This window comes from Danio rerio, chromosome 22 (assembly GCF_049306965.1).
Source record: "Danio rerio strain Tuebingen ecotype United States chromosome 22, GRCz12tu, whole genome shotgun sequence".
NCBI classification, from domain to species: Eukaryota; Metazoa; Chordata; class Actinopteri; order Cypriniformes; family Danionidae; genus Danio; species Danio rerio.
The window spans coordinates 9,859,161-9,878,573 of record NC_133197.1 but is presented as its reverse complement, the minus strand read 5'-3'; the positions used below and the strand labels follow the sequence as shown (position 1 = coordinate 9,878,573).

Sequence of the window (19,413 nt, the reverse complement as noted above, 5' to 3'; positions counted from 1 at the left end):
CGGAGTGGCTGGCTGGAAGAAGGGGCGGAGCCACCGCGAAAATAGCTAGCTGGGTTCAAAATTGTTTTTAATAAGTGCACTTGAATTATTTAATGTTTTTTTGTGTTCAAATAGAGATAAATGTATTTATAATATACAAGAAAATATGCCCTTGGTCTGTTAAATAGTTTTATAAATTAACATTTTTACTAGTAATGCAGTCATAAATTGTCATAAATAATGTCACAAATACACATACACATCAAATATAAATGTTTATTTATAAAGAAAACATCAAAATGGGTGATTTGTATTAATACAAGGTTGTAGCTTAGGAGTGGGGGATGGGCAAGCAGAAGCACAACCCCCACCAACTGGTTGAAAAACAAAATACATGCTCAACAGTAATAATGTGTATCTCACAATTTACAGCTTTGTTCTTTGTAATTCGTAAACATATCTGACGTCACGTCAACACAGCAACGTGAAGATTATGAACATTTACATTAAAAAAGCACCAAACTTCACAAAACAATATTATAAAAAAAAATTAGCAAGCATTTATAAGCAAATCACAACAATTGCAATATGTCTGTTGATATTTGGAGACCTCCACAACAAATGCTAGGATATAGCATTGTATATGCTGTGTGCCATGAAACAAAATGGCTGCCAGAGCTTCAGAGGGCAAGAGTTTAGGAGTGGCTGGCTGGAAGAAAGGGGCGGAGTCGTCACAAAAATAGCTAGCTGGGGTCAGAATTGTTTATAATAAGTGCACTTCAATTATTTATTTATTTATTTATTGTCGTTAAAAAAGGAAGAATGTGTTTATAATATACCCGAAAAAACGCCCACGATCTGCTGAATTGTTTTGCAAATTAACATTTTTTCTAGCAATGCAGTCATAAATTGTCATAAATAATTTGCCATAAATACATCAAATATAAATGTTTATTTATAATAAAAAACAAAGAAAAGGGTGATCATATTAATAAAAGATTGTTGTTTAGGAGTGGGGGATGGGCAAGCAGAAGCACAACCCCCACCAACTGGTTGAAAAACAAAATACATGTTCAACAGTAAGAATGTGAATCTCACTATTTGCAGTTTTGTATTTGTAAAAGTAAAACCAAATTCGTAAACATATCTGACGTCAAGTCAACACAACGTGAAGATTATGAACATTTTTATTTAAAAAAGCAGCAAACTTCACAATACATAATTATAAAAAATATCAAGTATTTATAAGCAAAGCACAACAATTGCAATATGTCTGTTGATATTTGGAGACCTCCACAACAAATGCTTGCTTATTGCATTGTATATGCTGTCTGCCATGAAACAAAATGGCTGTCAGAGCTTCAGAGAGCAAGGCTGTGTCCGAAACCGCCTACTACTCAGTAGGTACTGCATTTGAATTTAAAACATACTACTCGGCCGTTAGAAAAGTGCGTTCTATACAGTATGAATGTGAAAAGTATGAATGGAATTCGGACGTACTACATCCGCCATTTTGTCATGGTCACGTGACCTACCTGCGTCAGTTGCGTCACCTCACTTCCATTCATGAATTCTCTTACGGGGCAATATGGTATAGCGCAGCGTGCATGGGCTGCGCACTTCAGAATCTCGCCGGAAGTAGTAGGTCATCCGGTTACTTCTCGCCTACTGATTTTCGAATTCTATGAATTCGGACATACTACTCGGCTCGCATACTGATTTTAGTGTACTACATAGTATGGAAGTATGCGGTTTCGGATGCAGCCCAAGAGTTTCAGAGGTTGACTGGAAGAAAGGGGAGGAGCCATCACAAAAATAGCTAGCTGGATTCAGAATTGTTTATAATAAGTGCACTTGAATTATTTAATGTTTTTGTGGTCAAATGGGAAAGAATGTGTTTATAATATACAATAAAAAATGCACACTGTCCGTCGTTGAATTGATTTACCAATTAACATTTTTACTATTAATGCAGTCATAAATTGTCATAAATAATTTGTCACAAAATACACATATACATCAAATATGAATGTTTATTTATGATGAAAATCTCTAATAAATGGGTGATTACATTAATACAAGATTGTATTTTAGAAGTGGTGGCGGGCAAGCAGAAGCACAACCCCCCACCCACTGTTTGAAAAACATAATACATGCTCAGCAGTAAGAATGTGAATTTCACAATTTACAGTTTTGTACTTGTAAAAGTAAAACCAAATTCGTAAACATATCTGACGTCACGTCAACACAACATTAAGATTATGAACATTCACATTAAAATAAGCACCAAACTTCACAATACATCATTATAAAATCTTTTTAATTACGCATTTATAAGCAAAACACAACAATTGTAACATGTATGTTGACATTTGGAGACCTCCACAACAAATGCTAGCTTATAGCATTGTATATGCTGTCTATCTTGAAACAAAATGGCTGTCAGAGCTTCAGAAGGCAAGAGTTCCGGAGTGGTTGGCTGAAAGAAAGGGGTGTAGCCATCAAAAAAAATGTTAGCTGGATTAAAAATTGTTTATAATAGGTGCACTTAAAATATTAATTTATTTTTCATACATTTATTTTGTAATAAATACACATACACATCAAATATGAATGTTTATTTATAATGAACACATCAAAAAAAAAATGGGGTGATTATTTTAATACAAGATTGTTGTTTAGGAGTGGGGGATGGGTAACAAGTAGCACAACCCCCACCAACTGGTTGAAAAACATATTACAGGTTCAACAGTAATAATGTGAATCTCAGATTTTTACTTGTAGAAGTGACAATTGAAATCGTGCTTACAAACTTGTTTGTATCTACACCAAATTCGCAAACAGTATATTTGATGTCACTTCAACACAGCAACATCGAGATTAAAAACATTTACATTCAAGAAAAGAAAATACACCAAACTTTATAATACATCATCATAAAATCTATTAATCGAGCATTTATTAGCAAAACACAATAATAGCAACATGTTTGTTGACATTTAGAGAGCTACAAAACCAATTCTAGCATACAGCACTGCATATGCTCCCTGCCATGAAACAAAATGGCTGTCAGAGCTTTAGAGGGGGGAAGTCTAGATCGGACATGTGGCCGGCTGGAAGTGCGAGGTGCACATTAATACAGCAGCATTTTTTTATGACACTGTATAACAATAATTAATATTTTACAGTACTGTGACAGTTGTGTTTAGCGTTGGGGTGGGGGTAGGCGTTAAAAAATACAATTTATTGGGTAATTTAGTAGATAACATAAATAATACTCTGTACAACTACTGTTTTTAAAGCTCTGTGATGGTTGGGTTTAGGGTTAAGGTGGGGGTAGACGTTAATAAAATACAATAAACAGGAAATTAAATAAATGATGAAATAATTCTCGTTAACTTCCGGCCGTAAAAGTGTCCGATCTACCAACAGCCCTTCAGTGGGCAAGAGTTTCAGAGTGGCTGGCTGGAAAAAAGGGGCGGAGCCATCACAAAAATAGCTAGCTGGATTAAAAATGTTTTATACAATTGACAAATTAATAACTTAATGTTTTGTAAACAAATTAAGAAGAAAATGTTCATAATATATAAGAATATAAATGCCCACACTTTTACAATTTTCTTTCTTTTCAAGTTTTACAATTTTCTTGTGCAATAGTTTTTCTAGTAATGCAGTCATAGAGTATTATAAAAAAAATTGTCATTAATGCACAATATACACCAAATTTAAATATATTTATATTGAAAATACTCAAAGAAGGGTGATTATATTCCTACAGGATTGTTGTTTAGGAGTGGGGGATCGGCAAGCAGACGCCCAGCCCCCACCAACTGGCCAGAAAAAACACATGCTCAACAGTAATAATTGGAAATCTCACAATTTACAGCTTTATACTTGTAAAAGTAAAAATGTATTTGTACAAATTTATATGTTAATCTGCACCAAATTGAGACATTTTGAAGACCTCCACAAGAAAAGCTAGCATATAGCATTTTATATGCTCCCTAGCCATAAAAACAAAATGGCTCTCAGAGCTTCAGAAGGCAAGACCTTCAGAGTGGTTGGTTGGAAGAAAGGAGCGGACCCATCACAAAAAAAGCTAGCTGAATTAAAAATGGGTTTTAACAAGTGCAAATGAATAATTACTGTTTTATTTTGTGGACAAATTGGCAAGAATATGGTTATAATTTACAAGAAAAAACAAACTGCCCACACTCCATTTTACTTGTAATGCTGTCATAAATTGTCAAACACTTTGTCATAAATCCACACATTTATAAATGTATATTTGTAATGAAAACATCGCAAAGATTGTTCATTATATTCTTAAAGGATTGTTGTTTAGGAGTGGGGGATGGGGAAGCAGACGTACAGCCCCCACCAACTGGCCAGAAAAAACACATGCTCTGGAATAATAATTGGAAATCTCACAATTTACAGCTTTATACTTGTAAAAGTAAAAATTTTATTGTACTTACAAATCTGTTTGTTAATCTACACCAAATTGAGCCATGTATGTTGACATTTGGAGACCTTAGCATATAGCATTGTATATGCTCCCTTCCATGAAACAAAATGGCTCTCAAAACTTTAGAAGGTAAGAACTTCAGAGTGGTTGGTTGGAAGAAATGAGCGAACCCATCACAAATATAGCTAGCGTGATCAAAAATTGTTTATAATAAGTGCAAATGAATAATTACCGTATTATTTTGTAGACAAATTGGGAAAAATATGTTTATAATATACAAGAAAAAACTGGCCACACTCTGTTGAATGATTTTACAATTTTATGTATAATAGATCATGTAAATACTATATATGTATATTTGAAATAAAAACATCTCAAAAAGGGTGATCATATTATATACTGGATTGTTGTTTAGGAGTGGGGGATGGGCAAGCAGATGCCAGCCCCCACCAACTGTCATATATAACACATGCTCAACAGTTAATAATGAGAAATCTCACAATTTAGTTTTGTACCTGTAAAAGTTAAATTTAAAACTGTACTTACAAATTTGTTAATTTTTTGTTATTTTTATGTCATGTCAACATGAAAATTACATTTACATTCAAGCTAAAAATGTACTAAACTTCCCAATAAAAAAAATGATTGAAACATTTATAATCAAAGCATGGCAGGCATGTTTGTTGACATTTGGAGACCTCCACAAACATGCTAGCAAACAGCTGCATATGCTCCCTGCATGAAACAAAATGGCTCTCAAAGCTTCAGAGGGCAAGAGTTTCAGAGTGGCTGGTTGGAAGAAAGGGGCGGAGCCATCACAAAAATAGCATCTGGTTTAAAATTTGTTCATAAAAAGTCCAATAAGCGGAACAATTCATATTTTTAACTATATCATGAATTTAATCAGGACCATTTAATTGCTCAACAATTTTATGTGTAAATGTTTACCAGTATTGCAGTCAAAATGTCATAAAAACATTCAGTTTAGAACTTAATTGAAATTTAATTCAGAAATTCATTTTAGTTCAGAAATGTGTAAACTGGACTGAAGCAGTTTAAATGTACTAAAACTTAATGAGCTTAATGTTAAGCTGCTTTGACACAAACTACATTGTAAAAAGTGCTATAGAAATAAAGGTGAACCGAACTGAATAAATAATTTGTTGTAAATATACAGATATATCAGATATAATTGTATATTTAAAATAAAAACATTTCAAAAAGGGTGATTATATTCCTACAGCATTGTTGTTTAGAAGTGGGGGATGGGCAAGCAGACGCCGGCCCAACCCCCATCAACTGGTCTGAAGACAAAAGCAATCTTACAATTGACAGCTTTTTACTTGTAAAAAAAAAAATTGTTTGTTAATCTACATCAAAGTCTCAAACATAATTATGATGCAGTCATGTCAACAGGGTGTATTAGAAATTATGGACATTTACATTCATCCAACAAAATGCACCAAACACAATACCATATCAAAATTGTGTAATCAATCAATTGTGTATGAAGGCCTCCACAACAAATGCTAGCATATAGCATTGTAGCACATAACATTATAAACTCCCAGTCAGTTTGTTGATGTAAAATAGGAACGTTTTATACAGTCTACTATAAACAGGGGCGGATTTAATGATTATTGGGCCCCAAGCAATTCCAGCCATGGAATCAAAGTCCTGAATTGCACCCTGTCTACATTTAATTTTTATTTGTCTTTTAATATCACTTTATCTTTTATTCAACACATTAAATAAATTCAATCTCTACATTTTATGCGTTTAGTTTTCCTGAAATGAATAAAAATAACACACACACATATATATATATATATATATATATATATATATATATATATATATATATATATATATATATATATATATATATATATATATTCACCTTATTCTGCCATTTGAATCTTTTTGGCTTAAGACTTCCTGTCTCATTCACTTCCACTCATTTTTAGACGTTAAAAACTGCTAGTTATGCTGCTTGATGTTACAAACTGATATATTCTTATTATATTATTCTACTTGGTCTGTATATAGTAATGCAAACAATTGTTTGTAGAGCAAGTTGTTTGACCGTTTTCTGCCGTTTATTATTCCTAGTCATTTCTCCCATAGGCGACTGAATCGGAAGCTCTAAAACAATCGCGAAAACAGGCGTGTTTCCGCATTGAAGAATAAGGTCATATATATATATATATATATATATATATATATATATATATATATATATATATATATATATATAAAATACATTTTACTGCTGGACAGCTCTGTGATGCATAATTTATTTGGTAATATTATTATTAATACATAGCATTACATTATTATAACAGTATTATATTTGATTGTATACTAAATAATGTTTAATTACGTTAAAATTATATTTATTTAACACTCAACATAAAAATATGATAGCAAACAATGTTATATATAGTTTACAGGTATAATTGAAACGTCTAGATATTTATTGGAGGCCCCTAAATTCCTTGGGCCCTAAGCGGCTGCTAACCTCACTTGTTGGTTCAATCCGCCCTGACTATATATATATATATATATATATATATATATATATATATATATATATATATATATATATATATATATATATATATATATATATATATATATAATAACACAACCACTAGTCAGATTTAGCATGCTAATTAGCATGGCTAGAACTGTTTTTATCTATCTTTTAAACTACACATCTATTTAGTATTTTTTGTAGCATTTTCTCTTTAGTGTGTAGGGACATTTCCCCAAGCCTCTTGATGGCGGCCATTTTATGATTTGGTGGACAGCCCAGTAGTCAACACAAAACAAACACATAATCACAAAGATCCGCAGTAAAGAAATGCAAATTTTTTTTAGAGTTGGCTTTTATTCACATATTTTTTAATTTAAAGAGATTTTGATACCCTTACAAATATATTTCTTTATTTATTTAATTGGCAGCCAGCTGGTGTAGATACAGCATCTACCAGCAGGGGTTAATATCACCATGCGAACCAGCTAATCATTGATGGTGTTGGCCCAATAATGGCCTGGAAGATATCTTTGGCAGAGAGCACGAAATTCAGCAACTGAATTATTCAAATCATGTGGCTTGTTGAAGGGAGCAGACAATAAAACGGACAACTAATCCAGTAGACTTGCATTGAAGGAGGGGCTAGAATATGTGGCTGTCCAGGCTATTTTGACTGAGGCTAGTGAGCAACCACCCAGCAACCATACACAACACCTTAGCAACCGTATAGTAATAAGCTCAATACAAGCACATTGCAACACCATGGAAACTACGCTAGCATCATACACACGCAAACACCACTTACCTTTTCTTCAGAAAAATAAATTATATTGATATTTCTTTGAGAATGCTGAATGTTACCCTGTCAAAATAACATCACAGACGATTACAATGCTTATGACTACAAATACATTTGAAATCATCACATTTTAACCATTGAAACCAGTACATTTTAATAGTTGCTAATTTGCTAATCCATTAGTTTTAATACGAATAACCAGTAGAGACCTACAGGATTAATAGTTTCCATTAAAACCATTACAAAACCATTAGAATAGCAATTGTGGTCTCTATTGGGGATTGTTTTACAGCAGGGTGAATAGCAACATGCACACACACACCATGCTAGCTATTCTTGTAGGCTACTGTAGAATCTTACTGTTAGCATTGTGCGAGATCTTTATACACTGTTTCTCATATCATCAATTCAGTCAGAATATCTGATGTAACTACTGACACTGTTCATCTATATTTAAGTTCTAAATATGCATTGTAGGCTGCACGGTGATGCAGTGGGTATCACGATTGCTTTACAGCAAGAAGGTCACTGGTTTAAGCCATGGCTGGGTCATTTAGCATTTCTGTGTGGAGTTTGCATGTTCTCTGCATGTGCATGTGGGTTTCCTCCTGGTGCTCCGGTTCCCCCCACAAGTCGAAAGACGTGGTATAGGTGAATTCGGTAGGCTAAATTGTCCGTAGTGTATGTGAGTGAATGAAAAACATACGCTGGATAAGTTGGCGGTTCATTCTGCGGTGGTGACCTCAGATTAATAAAAAGACTTAGCTGAAAGAAAATGAATGAATGAATCTGCATTGTGTTAAAATTGCTGGTTTTGTGTTTCATTTTCTCTCATTGGTGGGACAGACTTGTAGCCCTGCGCTGAACTTGGGCGGATTGGCCATCTGGCAATTCTGGCAAATGCCAGAAGGGACGGACCATTTTTTAAATGTGGGCCGATCAGTTTGAAATTTTTTATTAGATTTTTTTTATGTATAGTTTTTACACGCAGACAACTTTTATCTCTTCCAAGATGTGATTATGATGTTGATGATAATAGCAATAATAATAATAATAAATGTTACGCATTTGGCCCGATCAGCAATGGCAGGCTGGTTTTGAGATGGGCTGACCAAATCCGACCTAATCAGAGGTTACGTGGACATAATCAAAATCTGGCAAGAATGTTAAAATAACAGTAAGTGCAACACAAGCTAACTGTCAAAGATGTACCGTAAAATAAAAGAAAGGAGGTGCCAAAAATCTTAGAGAAAGCAAAAAAGGGGGAAATGTGGTGGCGCATTGAGTAGAGATGACGCCTCACAGCAAGAAGGTTGCTGGTTTGAACCTCCTCTGGTACAGTTGGTGTTTCTGTGTGGAATTTGCATGTTCTCCACGTGTTGACGTGGGTTTTCTCCCAGTGCTTCGGTTTCCCCCACAAGTCCAAAGCATGCACTATAGGGGAATTGGGAAAGCTAAAATTGTGTGAATGCGTGTATGGGTGTTTCCCAAAACACATGCTGGATAAGTTGGCGGTTCATTTCGCTGTGGTGACCCCAGATTAACAAAGGGACTAAGCCGAAAAGAAAATGAATGTATTTATAAATTTGTTATAAATGGGTTGTTCTTGTTCCACTCACATACATTAAATGTTTAAAAATCTATTAAATATGGTACAGCTTATATTAATTCACCATTTGTACACCAATAGAGGTAGTGAATGTGGATGTCCGTGGGTGGGGCTGAGTCGGTCTGGTAATGTGGGCAGGTGTGGCTACAGTTCCAGGGCTGAGTTTTTGTCCCAGTCCACCCCTGGCTGAATTGACACAATTGGTTGAGGCTGTTTTTCTACACTCTCAGAAATAAAGGTACAGGAGATTTCACTGGGGTAGTACCTTTTTAAAAGATACATATTTGTACCCAAAGAGTCCACAGTGGTACCTCAAAAGTGCACAAATATACCTAAAAAGTACATTTGAGGTGCCATTATGGACCCTTTAGGTACAAATATGTACCTTTTGAATATGTACTGCCCCAGTGACAGCTCCTGTACCTTTATTTCTGAGAGTGTATGCAACACACTTCTCAAACAGATTGGTTCCACTTTTTGTACAAAGGGAAACATTCATAAACTGTGGATATTTTTTATTTAGATTATTGCATTGAAAAAGTGACACTGAGCCTAAAATGTTTCCTTTAGAATAACTGATTCAATCAATTTCAATAATAAAATCAAACGTTCTCTCCATGAAATCCAATACAAAGACATCTGCTAGCAAACAGAACCACACGCCGCATGATGAAACTTGTTTTTTAATGTGCAGGTCAAATTCATTACACACATGAATGAACTCTTTCAATTTCATTCAGGTTCCCGAACCCGTTAAAAAGATGCAAGCCTGAGTTGTACATGCTTTAAGAGATTAAAATAAATTTCAAATGGGTCCGGTCACAAAACATACAATGTAACATGCGGATTACATATCTTTCACATAGCATCTCTCAAGTGGGGGAAAATATGACTGATAAATAACATTACAGATATACAACAGGATCATGCACACCGTTTACAGTTTATGGATACAATTACAGGAGACTGTATCTACAGAAATGCGATAAATAATGAAATACTGTATATTTAACACTCTATCGGTATATATTAGAATTTTAGATTTAAGGGCTGCCTGACATTACATGTCAACTTCGCAAAAGATTTAGCAAACTTTTTCGTAAGATCTTGTATATACAGTACTTTTAAAAAAGCAAAATATTTCTGTTTTTTTTGGATTTCTGAATTGGGTGGCAACACATAAAACCTGAGGTCACGTAACTATTCCATGTATTGTCAGAAAAGTGGTTAATTCGTAAACAATCATACGATTTCATTAGTGCGAAAATGTATTACTTTTAAAAGGAGATGAACCCCAACTCACACCCCTAACCTTAACCTTCATTGGGGAATGAGCAAAATTTACTGAAATATATGAATGAAAAAGTACAAATTTTAAAAATATTTCATCCCACCTTATATTAAGTGTCCTTAACTAATATGTACTTACACAGAAATTAATAATTCATTACAATGTATTAATTGTGTAAATACATGTATTTACTGTGTACTTATGCTTGGTTAAATACCTGTATATTACATCTGTAATTAACTTCTGTAATTACTGTTGACCATCCCTTACACATTAACACACCCTTAAACCTACCCATACCACCAAACCTGTCCATAACCCTACCACTATCCCAACTCACGAGCAAGTGTTCTCAAATCCATTATGAACACAGTGAGTATGATGGATTTGTTTTTTGATGCAAGTACATAGTAGTTAAGGACACTTAATATAAAGTGGGATAAAAATTAGCCACTAATTCAAAAGTTACGAACTGCCATGAGATTGAGTTGCATAAAACATGATAGGACAAATTGTTTTGAAGATACAGAACAAAAATTTTTTCACATGATTCATTTTTGGCTACCTTAGCCAGAATGGTATATGCAAGTACTTTTAGGTATTGCCCTTACTTCGCAACTAGTAAATTATACATTCATGGCTATGTTAAACTTGCAATTGCTCAAGATGCAATCTCAAAGTTCGAATTATTGGTACGTTTCACCAGTAGACATTTTGGCAGATACTGAAAACCCTTTATAGCTGGATAACTGATATTTAAACTGATAAGTATATGACTTTTTTCTGATTCTGATCATAAAACTGAAATGCAAACAGTGGACAACTGATTTTGTTTTAATCAAGGGATGTGCAAGGAACTACGTAGTTTAGCATTTCATAATCATGCTCTGGTTTCATTTCAGGTTTTTGAGTCTTTTTTTATTGTTCTGATGATTTGATTCAAGTATGCTTGCATAGGAAGACATTGAAAATGTGTACTATTGGTGTGACGTCTAGAGCAAGGATGGGAAACACTGATCTAGATCTTTGTTTCTGTGAGTTTTTAGCATTAACTCTTTGTGGTATCACATAATGACAGATCTGAAGTGGATCAGCATTTATCAGCCACTATAAAGGTGCCATTATTTTGTCCTTAACTAATTATTACAGTAATGTCCAAGCACATAGAAATAAAGCATCAATCAGTACTTGATCTTCTGCACTCTACAAACCGTCCAATGATGTTATACTTTGTCATGTAATCCACCAGCATGATGCTGGTTACCTTGGCCCGGATCTACAGGTAAGACCTTCATGTCAGGTTTGCAAGTAGAAAAAAGCTCACGTCCTAGTGAAACTTAATAATTGCTTTAGTTGCAAATGTCTTGCACTTATGGTAAAGTCTGACTAAATTTGAATGCAGTATCGATTAGTCTTCAGCCTTACCCAAATATGATTTTCCATGTTGTGTGCATTTACTCATGTGATGCAACAGAAAACTTGCGTAAAGTGTGTGCCTTATGCTGCGTTCACACGAGACGCGGAAAAAGCGTCAAGCGTGAATAATTCGAATGAGGCGGCATGAAAGACACGATTCACGCAGATGAAGCGACGCGAGTTGAGCGTTTGGTGAGATTGACGCGATTAACATGCATTTTACGCAAATCTCTCCAGTTGGAAATATCTGAACTTCAGCAGACATTCGCACTGCTTTAACCAATAAGGAGCTTTCTCTTGTTGGGGCATGCTAATTACGTAGCGCTTGTTGTTGGTGTCCCGCGGGGAAATCCTCCTACCGACACCAGGGAACAGTTGATCAAACTGGGCTCGGCTCAGTCGGAAGCCCCGCTAAAAGCTTCCATCATTCAGGTTAAGTTTCTGGAGGAGTTTATAAACTCACGAAGCTGGGTGCACCTATGAAAGGAACTTTTGGACTCAGACACGGCTCTAAATGAATCGACACCATTTTGTTTGCCTTCCTAAAGCACATTAACACAGTTATTCTCTAGCTCAATAAATCTATGTTAGCCATTTAGCAATGAAGCTAGAGTCACCGGGCAGACAGAAGCCCTGCTCATGACGCAATTCCACATCTATTGTGAAGCGAACTTGACACGCAAATGAAGTGGATTTGAAGCACAAATGAAGTGAATAAACTCAAAATGTTCACACGTATTTTTATTTATATTCACGCGAATATTTCGATTTATCCACATTCGCAGAGTCTGGTGTGAACACAGAATAAGGCAGATTCTACGGTAGAGATGTGGCCAACTCAAGAAATTTGGGAGCATCTTATAAAATCACAAGTTGAAGACTAGTAAAAACGCATTTGTGTCTTCGTTAAACTTGTAATTGCACAACCTTCGTTACTCGAGTACCGTTTTAACAGTAACATCTGACCAGATAAGAATAAACAATCTATCAGTCCACATCTTTCTGAGCAAATCTACAAAAATGTCCTATAAGGTTCTACCAAGTTCTTATTGGCTGGTTCACTCTTGTGATGTACCTATATGCTTTCGTCCAAAACAATACAGCATCAATCAGCCCTCAACTATCTGAGCAACACTACAAAACATCCACTAATGTTCTACCATGATTTCATTGGCTGGTTTACCTGTGTGATGCTTGCACAAATGATAAAGCATCAGTCAGTCCTCGACCTTCTGCGCAACTCTACAGAATGTCCAGTGATGTTCTACCGTGTTCTCGTTGGCTCGTTCACTCATGTGATGCACTCGTGTGTTGCGAATCGTAAAGCCTTGTTTGGAGATGTACTCCACTAAGTGCACTCGAAGGGACACCTCTTGGTGATAGTCACATGGTCCAAAGGTAAAAGACACTTGAAAGTCTCTGGTGTCCATCATGTGTTTATTCCATCTGGTGAAGTTGTTAGAGATGCCTTCAAGAAGCGCGTGAACTTTGGTGGTGATGGTGAGTTGCGTTATGATAACCGCCACTGGGTTTGAGTATTTGGACAACTTACGAGTACTTGAAAGTTCTACCACTTGCTCAAAGGTGTCCAGCGGGTAAAGAGGTTTGGTTTCACCTAAACACTGGATTAAGGGTTCAATCTGGTAGAAGTCTGCTTCCTTACGGAGGAGCTCAGTTTCTTTGAAGTCACACGGTAACGTCAGTTTGGATGTTCGTAAGAAGTTTAAGATGTAACGGAATAAAGGACCATCTCGGTCGATGAAATAGTTGCCCTGGGTGTCTCGTGTGGTGGGGAAGTCCCCGCGAAACATGGCGCCCAACATTGAGTCTGGATAACGCTGGAGCGTGGAAAGTGATGTGGTGTACAAATGGCCACCAACGTTCAGTGTAACCGTATCCATCATCTACAAGATAGAAGAAGATAGGTGAAAGCCATTTAATGCATTAAAGATGTATTTTGTATTGTTGATAATGGAACTGATTTGATAATCAGTGTTGATTGTTATGACATGAGAAACTCTGAACCATTCCTTGCTGACAAGGACAGTTTGGACCAGCATGAACTGAATGCAGATCCATTGATTTTATGCTGTAATAGTTGGTGGGCCATTAAACCCATGCTGTTACCCAGTAAAACATCAAGTGTATTTCTAGTAACCAAGATAGATTCATTGTAGTCCAGAATTGAAAACAACATCTGCTTGTTCAGCCGCATTACACACATCAGTTTCTATGGAAACTATAGAATGATAAACTGCGCTGCAGAATGTATGGATTGTGGTTTAAAATACCACATGGAATGTTTGGGGTTTCAACAATGTTTTCACTAAATGGAATAAGACAGTACGGCCTACTCTCTGTGCTTGTTACTTTTTTCTTTCTCATCTAGCAACACCTAGCAAATGCTTAACAACCAGCCTACAGACTCTAGCAACCCCCTTAAAATGCCTTGAAAACCACAAACACTGTAGTATATACGCAAAACAATAAAAAACTGCATAGCAAACAATCGTATATTACAAATAAACAAGGTTGGTCAGTGGGAAAACTGAAGGGGTGTGTGAGATGAGCAAAAGCTAAAAATGCTAAATTAAAATTTATTTTAAATGTATTAAATTCAATTAATAAAAAAACTAAAGGGAAGCCATTAATTCGAATGAAATATGTTGTGAATTAGGATATTGATAAGGGTATTTACAAATTTAAATTAACTAATGACTCTATACATTTAGACGCTGATAACCAATATATAAGCGAATAGATAGAAATATGTATATACATTTCTCTAAAAACATTTGATCTAATACAGTGAACAACAGATTTTATTTTAACACCTTAACTCCAGAAAACATGGAAACTTGAAGAAAAAAAAATTTAGCAGTGGAAAAACTCTCATACTGCTGACATCTGGACTTTCCAAAGCAACTACTTAGCATCACTCTAGCATCCAGCTAGGGCTGTGCGATTAATGAAAATTGAATCGCAATGGCAACTTGAATCATTGCGATTAGCTAATTGCAAGAGGCTGCGATATGAAATATATATGTATTCTATAATTTCCCTGACACAAATCAAATGTATGACTGCTGTCTGTGCGGCAGTCAGGGCCGGATCAAGCTGAACTGGAGCTCTAGGCAAACAACGATCACGCCGCCCTCAACCTGAAAATAAAAACAAAGGTGACCAGTTGCGGTCTTGGCGGTGTCGGGGACCCAAGTGAGGACCGGTGGCAGAGGTGTGGGGTTATGGCGGTGTTGCAGATGAAGGACATGGATGTCGGCCCCGTTGACAGTTTTACTACCCAATTGAGAGAGCACACTTTCATTCTGCCCAATCAGAATTATGCAACCGAACTATGTGGAACGCCCACAATAAAACAAACAAACAAACAAACAGGAAAGCACAGACAAGTGGGATGATGGCGTCTGCTGCTTCAGAAGCAATAATCACCCAAATATGATTTTTCATGTTGTCATTTGTGCATTTACTCATGTGATGCAACAGAAAACTTGTGTTAAGCTAGTACCCTATGCTCCGTTCACATGAGACGCGGAAGAAGCGTCAAGCGCGAATGATTCAATGAGGCGGCGCAAATAAGACAGCACGAAAGACGCGATTCAGGCGGATGAAGCGGCACGAGTTAAGCATTCTGTGTGATTGACGCGCAAATCACTCTAGTAGGAAAAATCTGAACTTCAGCAGACATTCGCGCCGCTTTAACCCATCACTGCTGTCAATTTAACTGCTGTCTGTGTGACAGTCAGGGCTGGAGCAAGCTGAACTGGCGCTCTAGGCAAACGACGATCCCGCCGGCATCAACCTGAAAGTAAAAACGAAAGTGACCGGTTGCGCTCTGGTGGTGTTGCGGACCAAAGTGAGGACCGGCGGCGGAGGTGTGGGGTTATGGTGGGTGCCGCGGATTAAAATGAGGACGGGGGGTCACGGACGTCGCCCTCACTATGTTGCCTCTATGGCCACATCGGTCCTGGTGACAGTCTTACTAGCCAACTGAGTGAGTGCACTTTTGTTTTGCCCAATCAGGATTGTGCACCCGACCTATGCAGAATGCTCACAGTAAAACAAACAAACAAACAAACAAACAAACAAACAAACAAACAAACAAACAAACAGGTGGGATTATGGCTCTGCCTCTTCAGAAGCATTAATAGATGAATTAATATCAAAGAAAAACAACATGTCAGTATTATGGGAATATTTTGGTTTCAAACTCAGACACCGAACAAAAACAGGTCATTTGTAAGAGCTGTCACAGAATTGTTTCCACAGCATGAGGAAATACAACAAACAGCACCTAAAAAAGCACAACAGTTGGCTACGTTTATGGGTAGTGTCTTTCTAAAAAGTAATCTGAAAGTATTGCCAGTGACACTCAATCTAGTAACTAGCAACAGCAAAGTTCAATTTCAGAGTTGTTTGCAGCTGTTACCCCACATGAAAAAATATCACGAAGGCGCCAGGAGATAACCAACGCCGTAACTCACTACTGTTTGATATAAAGAAAAATTTGTGCTTAATTTTTTTAAATTTTTTAAAACAAGTTTTGAATAAAAGTCAAAGTATGTTAATATCTGTTTAGTTCCTTTATTAACTAACACACTTTATTACACATTTTAGCAGTAAGAAGCTACGATACAAAATATTGAGCTGAAGCTTGACTACAAAATCAAATCGTAAAATCAAATCGAAATAAAAATGTCTGTTATAAAAATAAAATCTCAGATATTTTCCCCAAATCACACAGCCATAACATTTCCCACAATATTTCCGTGTTTTGTACACTATTTCTGCTCACACTGTACACTGCTTTACTCTCTTCATTAATATTTACCATGTGTGTCCAGTCTCCATTCTCCATGTGGTCAACTGTTCCTCTTCAGTGATGGTGACAAATAGCTTTCTCTGCAGCCTTTATGGTGCATAAACACCTCACCTGTTGTAAACTGTAGAAATATATATTGTTTAACTGTTTACATGGTATATTCTAGTGTAATATTGACGAATATCACCATGAAACCATGAATGAAAGAAATCAATGACGCATCTGAAGGACACCTTAGGATATTCCCAGCATCCCAGCCAACATTATTCAAATATCTCAAAAATAACAACAAATCAGCTACGAAAAGCATAGATGTATTGACATTAATGAAATTATTTATAATATTTTACTACGCGTGTTATTTGATATACGAATAATATATTAAATAACACCAAACAACCATGTAATAGTCATTATATATCGTACTATATTAATTAAAAATTACTTACTTGTATCACTTCGTTAAAAATACGTAAATAAAATCGTGAATTAAGCCTCTCCTCCGCGTCGGATCTACGTTACTTCAGTTGTTTCAGCACGTCCAGAGCATCAGGAACATGGAGGACAGAGGGATTAAAACAGAGACAGTTTGCTTTCCTGTGGGTTTTTTCATGACTTTTTCCCAAAATATATACGTGTTTTTAATCCAGCAGGTTCTTTGGCGTCTCGTTTTGCTTGAGTAAAGCCTGTAAAATGACTGTAGTGTTTACGTTGTGTGGATTCACAGAGCAAGACATATGAGCTGCTGCTACATCGATGTGGGATGAGCGGAAATGACACACCCACGACCGAAGCCCCGCCCACTACGTAAATCACCACCCCGGCGCAAACATGTTCAGATCAGTCCATCATCTACAATCAGCAGAGCTCAGGATGAACGTGTTTGACTGCTGGAATGTCCTTTTTTATGTCTGTTTGTTGCAGTTGTTCACTTCTGATGTGATTGAATGTTGTATTAAAACTGTGTGCAGAGACTCCTGATAAATCAGAGAATAAGTTGAAGTAAAATGGGTGAGTGAATATTAACTTTGTCCCATTTAAGATGCCTGTAATGATCAGATTTAATTGTTTTTTGTTTCAATTAATTAGACATATTGTCACATTCAAAACTATAATGCAACCAAATGTCCTCTATATTTATTTTATTAAAATAAATAAAAAATTTATTTATTATTTTATTAATGTCCTTATATTTAGAAGCAGTGAAGCAATACTTACCTAAATATTTTATATGTAAGCAACAAACAGCTAAATGCACTGACATAGCTCTCTAAATTATTGCTTATTATATCATATTTTGTGTGTGTAAGAATTGCACAAGTCAGGGTCCATACGGTCATGGAAAACCTGGACAAGTCACAGAATTTTTGTATAGCATTTTCCAGGCCTGGAAAAGTTTTTGGAAAAACAGAAAAAAACACAAAGTTTTGGAAAAGACTTGGGAAGATATCTGTATACTTGAATATAGGTTTTGTTGTCTCGACTTCTATTCTGTCCTTGGCCAATCACATAGCCTCACATTATTAGTGCGGTGTAAGCATTATCTAAATACATTTTACATAGATATAAGTTTGGCGTCACGATGGGGCAGTGGATAGCACAATCGCCCCACAGCAAGAAGGTCGCTGGTTCGAGCCTCGGCTGGGTCAGTTGGCATTTCTGTGTGGAGTTTGAATGTTATCCCCATGTTCGTGTGGGTTCCCTCCGGATGCTCCGGTTCCCCCCACAAGTCCAAAAGACATGTTATTAGTGACTTGGGTAGGCTAAAATGGCAATTTTGGAGAAGTCATAGAATTTTATTAGTAAATGTGTATTAACTCTGACAAATATAAGTGTACCGAAATATGGTCATATTACTAAAGAATGTTATAAAAAAATTGTAATAGTTATAAATTACACATATTCAGTGCTTAACATATACAAGTACATCCCTCAAAATTTCTCTTCCTAAATGTTTAGTGACGAATATATATATATATATATATATATATATATATATATATATATATATATATATATATATATATATAGCAGCAGAAGACCACACCAGGTGCCACTCTTGAGTAACAGAGAAACTGAGGTTACAATTTGCTCAGGCTCACAGAAATTGGACAATTGAAGATTGGAAAAATGTTGTCTGACCTCATGAGTCTCAAATTCATTCGGAAGGTAGGGCCTGAATTTGGAGTCAACAACATGAAAGCATGGATCCATTCTGCCTTGTATCAACGGTTCACGCTGGTAGTGGTGGTGTAATGGTGTGGGGGGATATTTTCTTCGTACACTTTGGGCCCATTAGTACCAATTGAGCATCGTAACAACACCACAGCCAACCTGAATATTGTTGCTGACCATGTCCATCCCTTTATGGCCACAGTGTACCCTACTTCCAGCAGTATAACACACCATGTCATAAAGCGTTAATCATCTCAGACTGGTTTCTTGAACATCACAATGAGTTTACTGTACTCA

General features: G+C 36.1%; 1 protein-coding gene across 3 annotated transcripts; it reads right to left on the bottom strand.

Moving 5' to 3' along the window:
• Positions 1–10,061: 10,061 nt before the first annotated feature.
• kctd6a (potassium channel tetramerization domain containing 6a) lies at positions 10,062–17,719 on the bottom strand. 3 transcript variants are annotated; one of them, XR_012397289.1, is made up of 4 exons: positions 17,391–17,719; positions 16,951–17,062; positions 11,110–14,005; positions 10,062–10,788 (listed from the first exon to the last, which is right to left on the bottom strand). XR_012397289.1 is itself a non-coding variant. In XM_005173942.6 (3 exons), the coding sequence occupies exons 2-3, from the start codon at positions 16,975–16,977 to the stop codon at positions 13,319–13,321; spliced, it is 714 nt and encodes a 237-aa protein (XP_005173999.1). In that variant the 5' UTR covers positions 16,978–17,062; positions 17,391–17,719; the 3' UTR covers positions 10,062–13,318. The 3 variants fall into 3 exon arrangements, 2 of the variants coding, with proteins under 2 accessions (XP_005173999.1, NP_001074463.1); XM_005173942.6 differs by having other exon boundaries at positions 10,062–14,005; NM_001080994.1 differs by lacking the exons at positions 10,062–10,788; positions 17,391–17,719 and having other exon boundaries at positions 13,319–14,005; positions 16,951–16,977.
• Between the last annotated feature and the right edge of the window lie 1,694 nt (positions 17,720–19,413).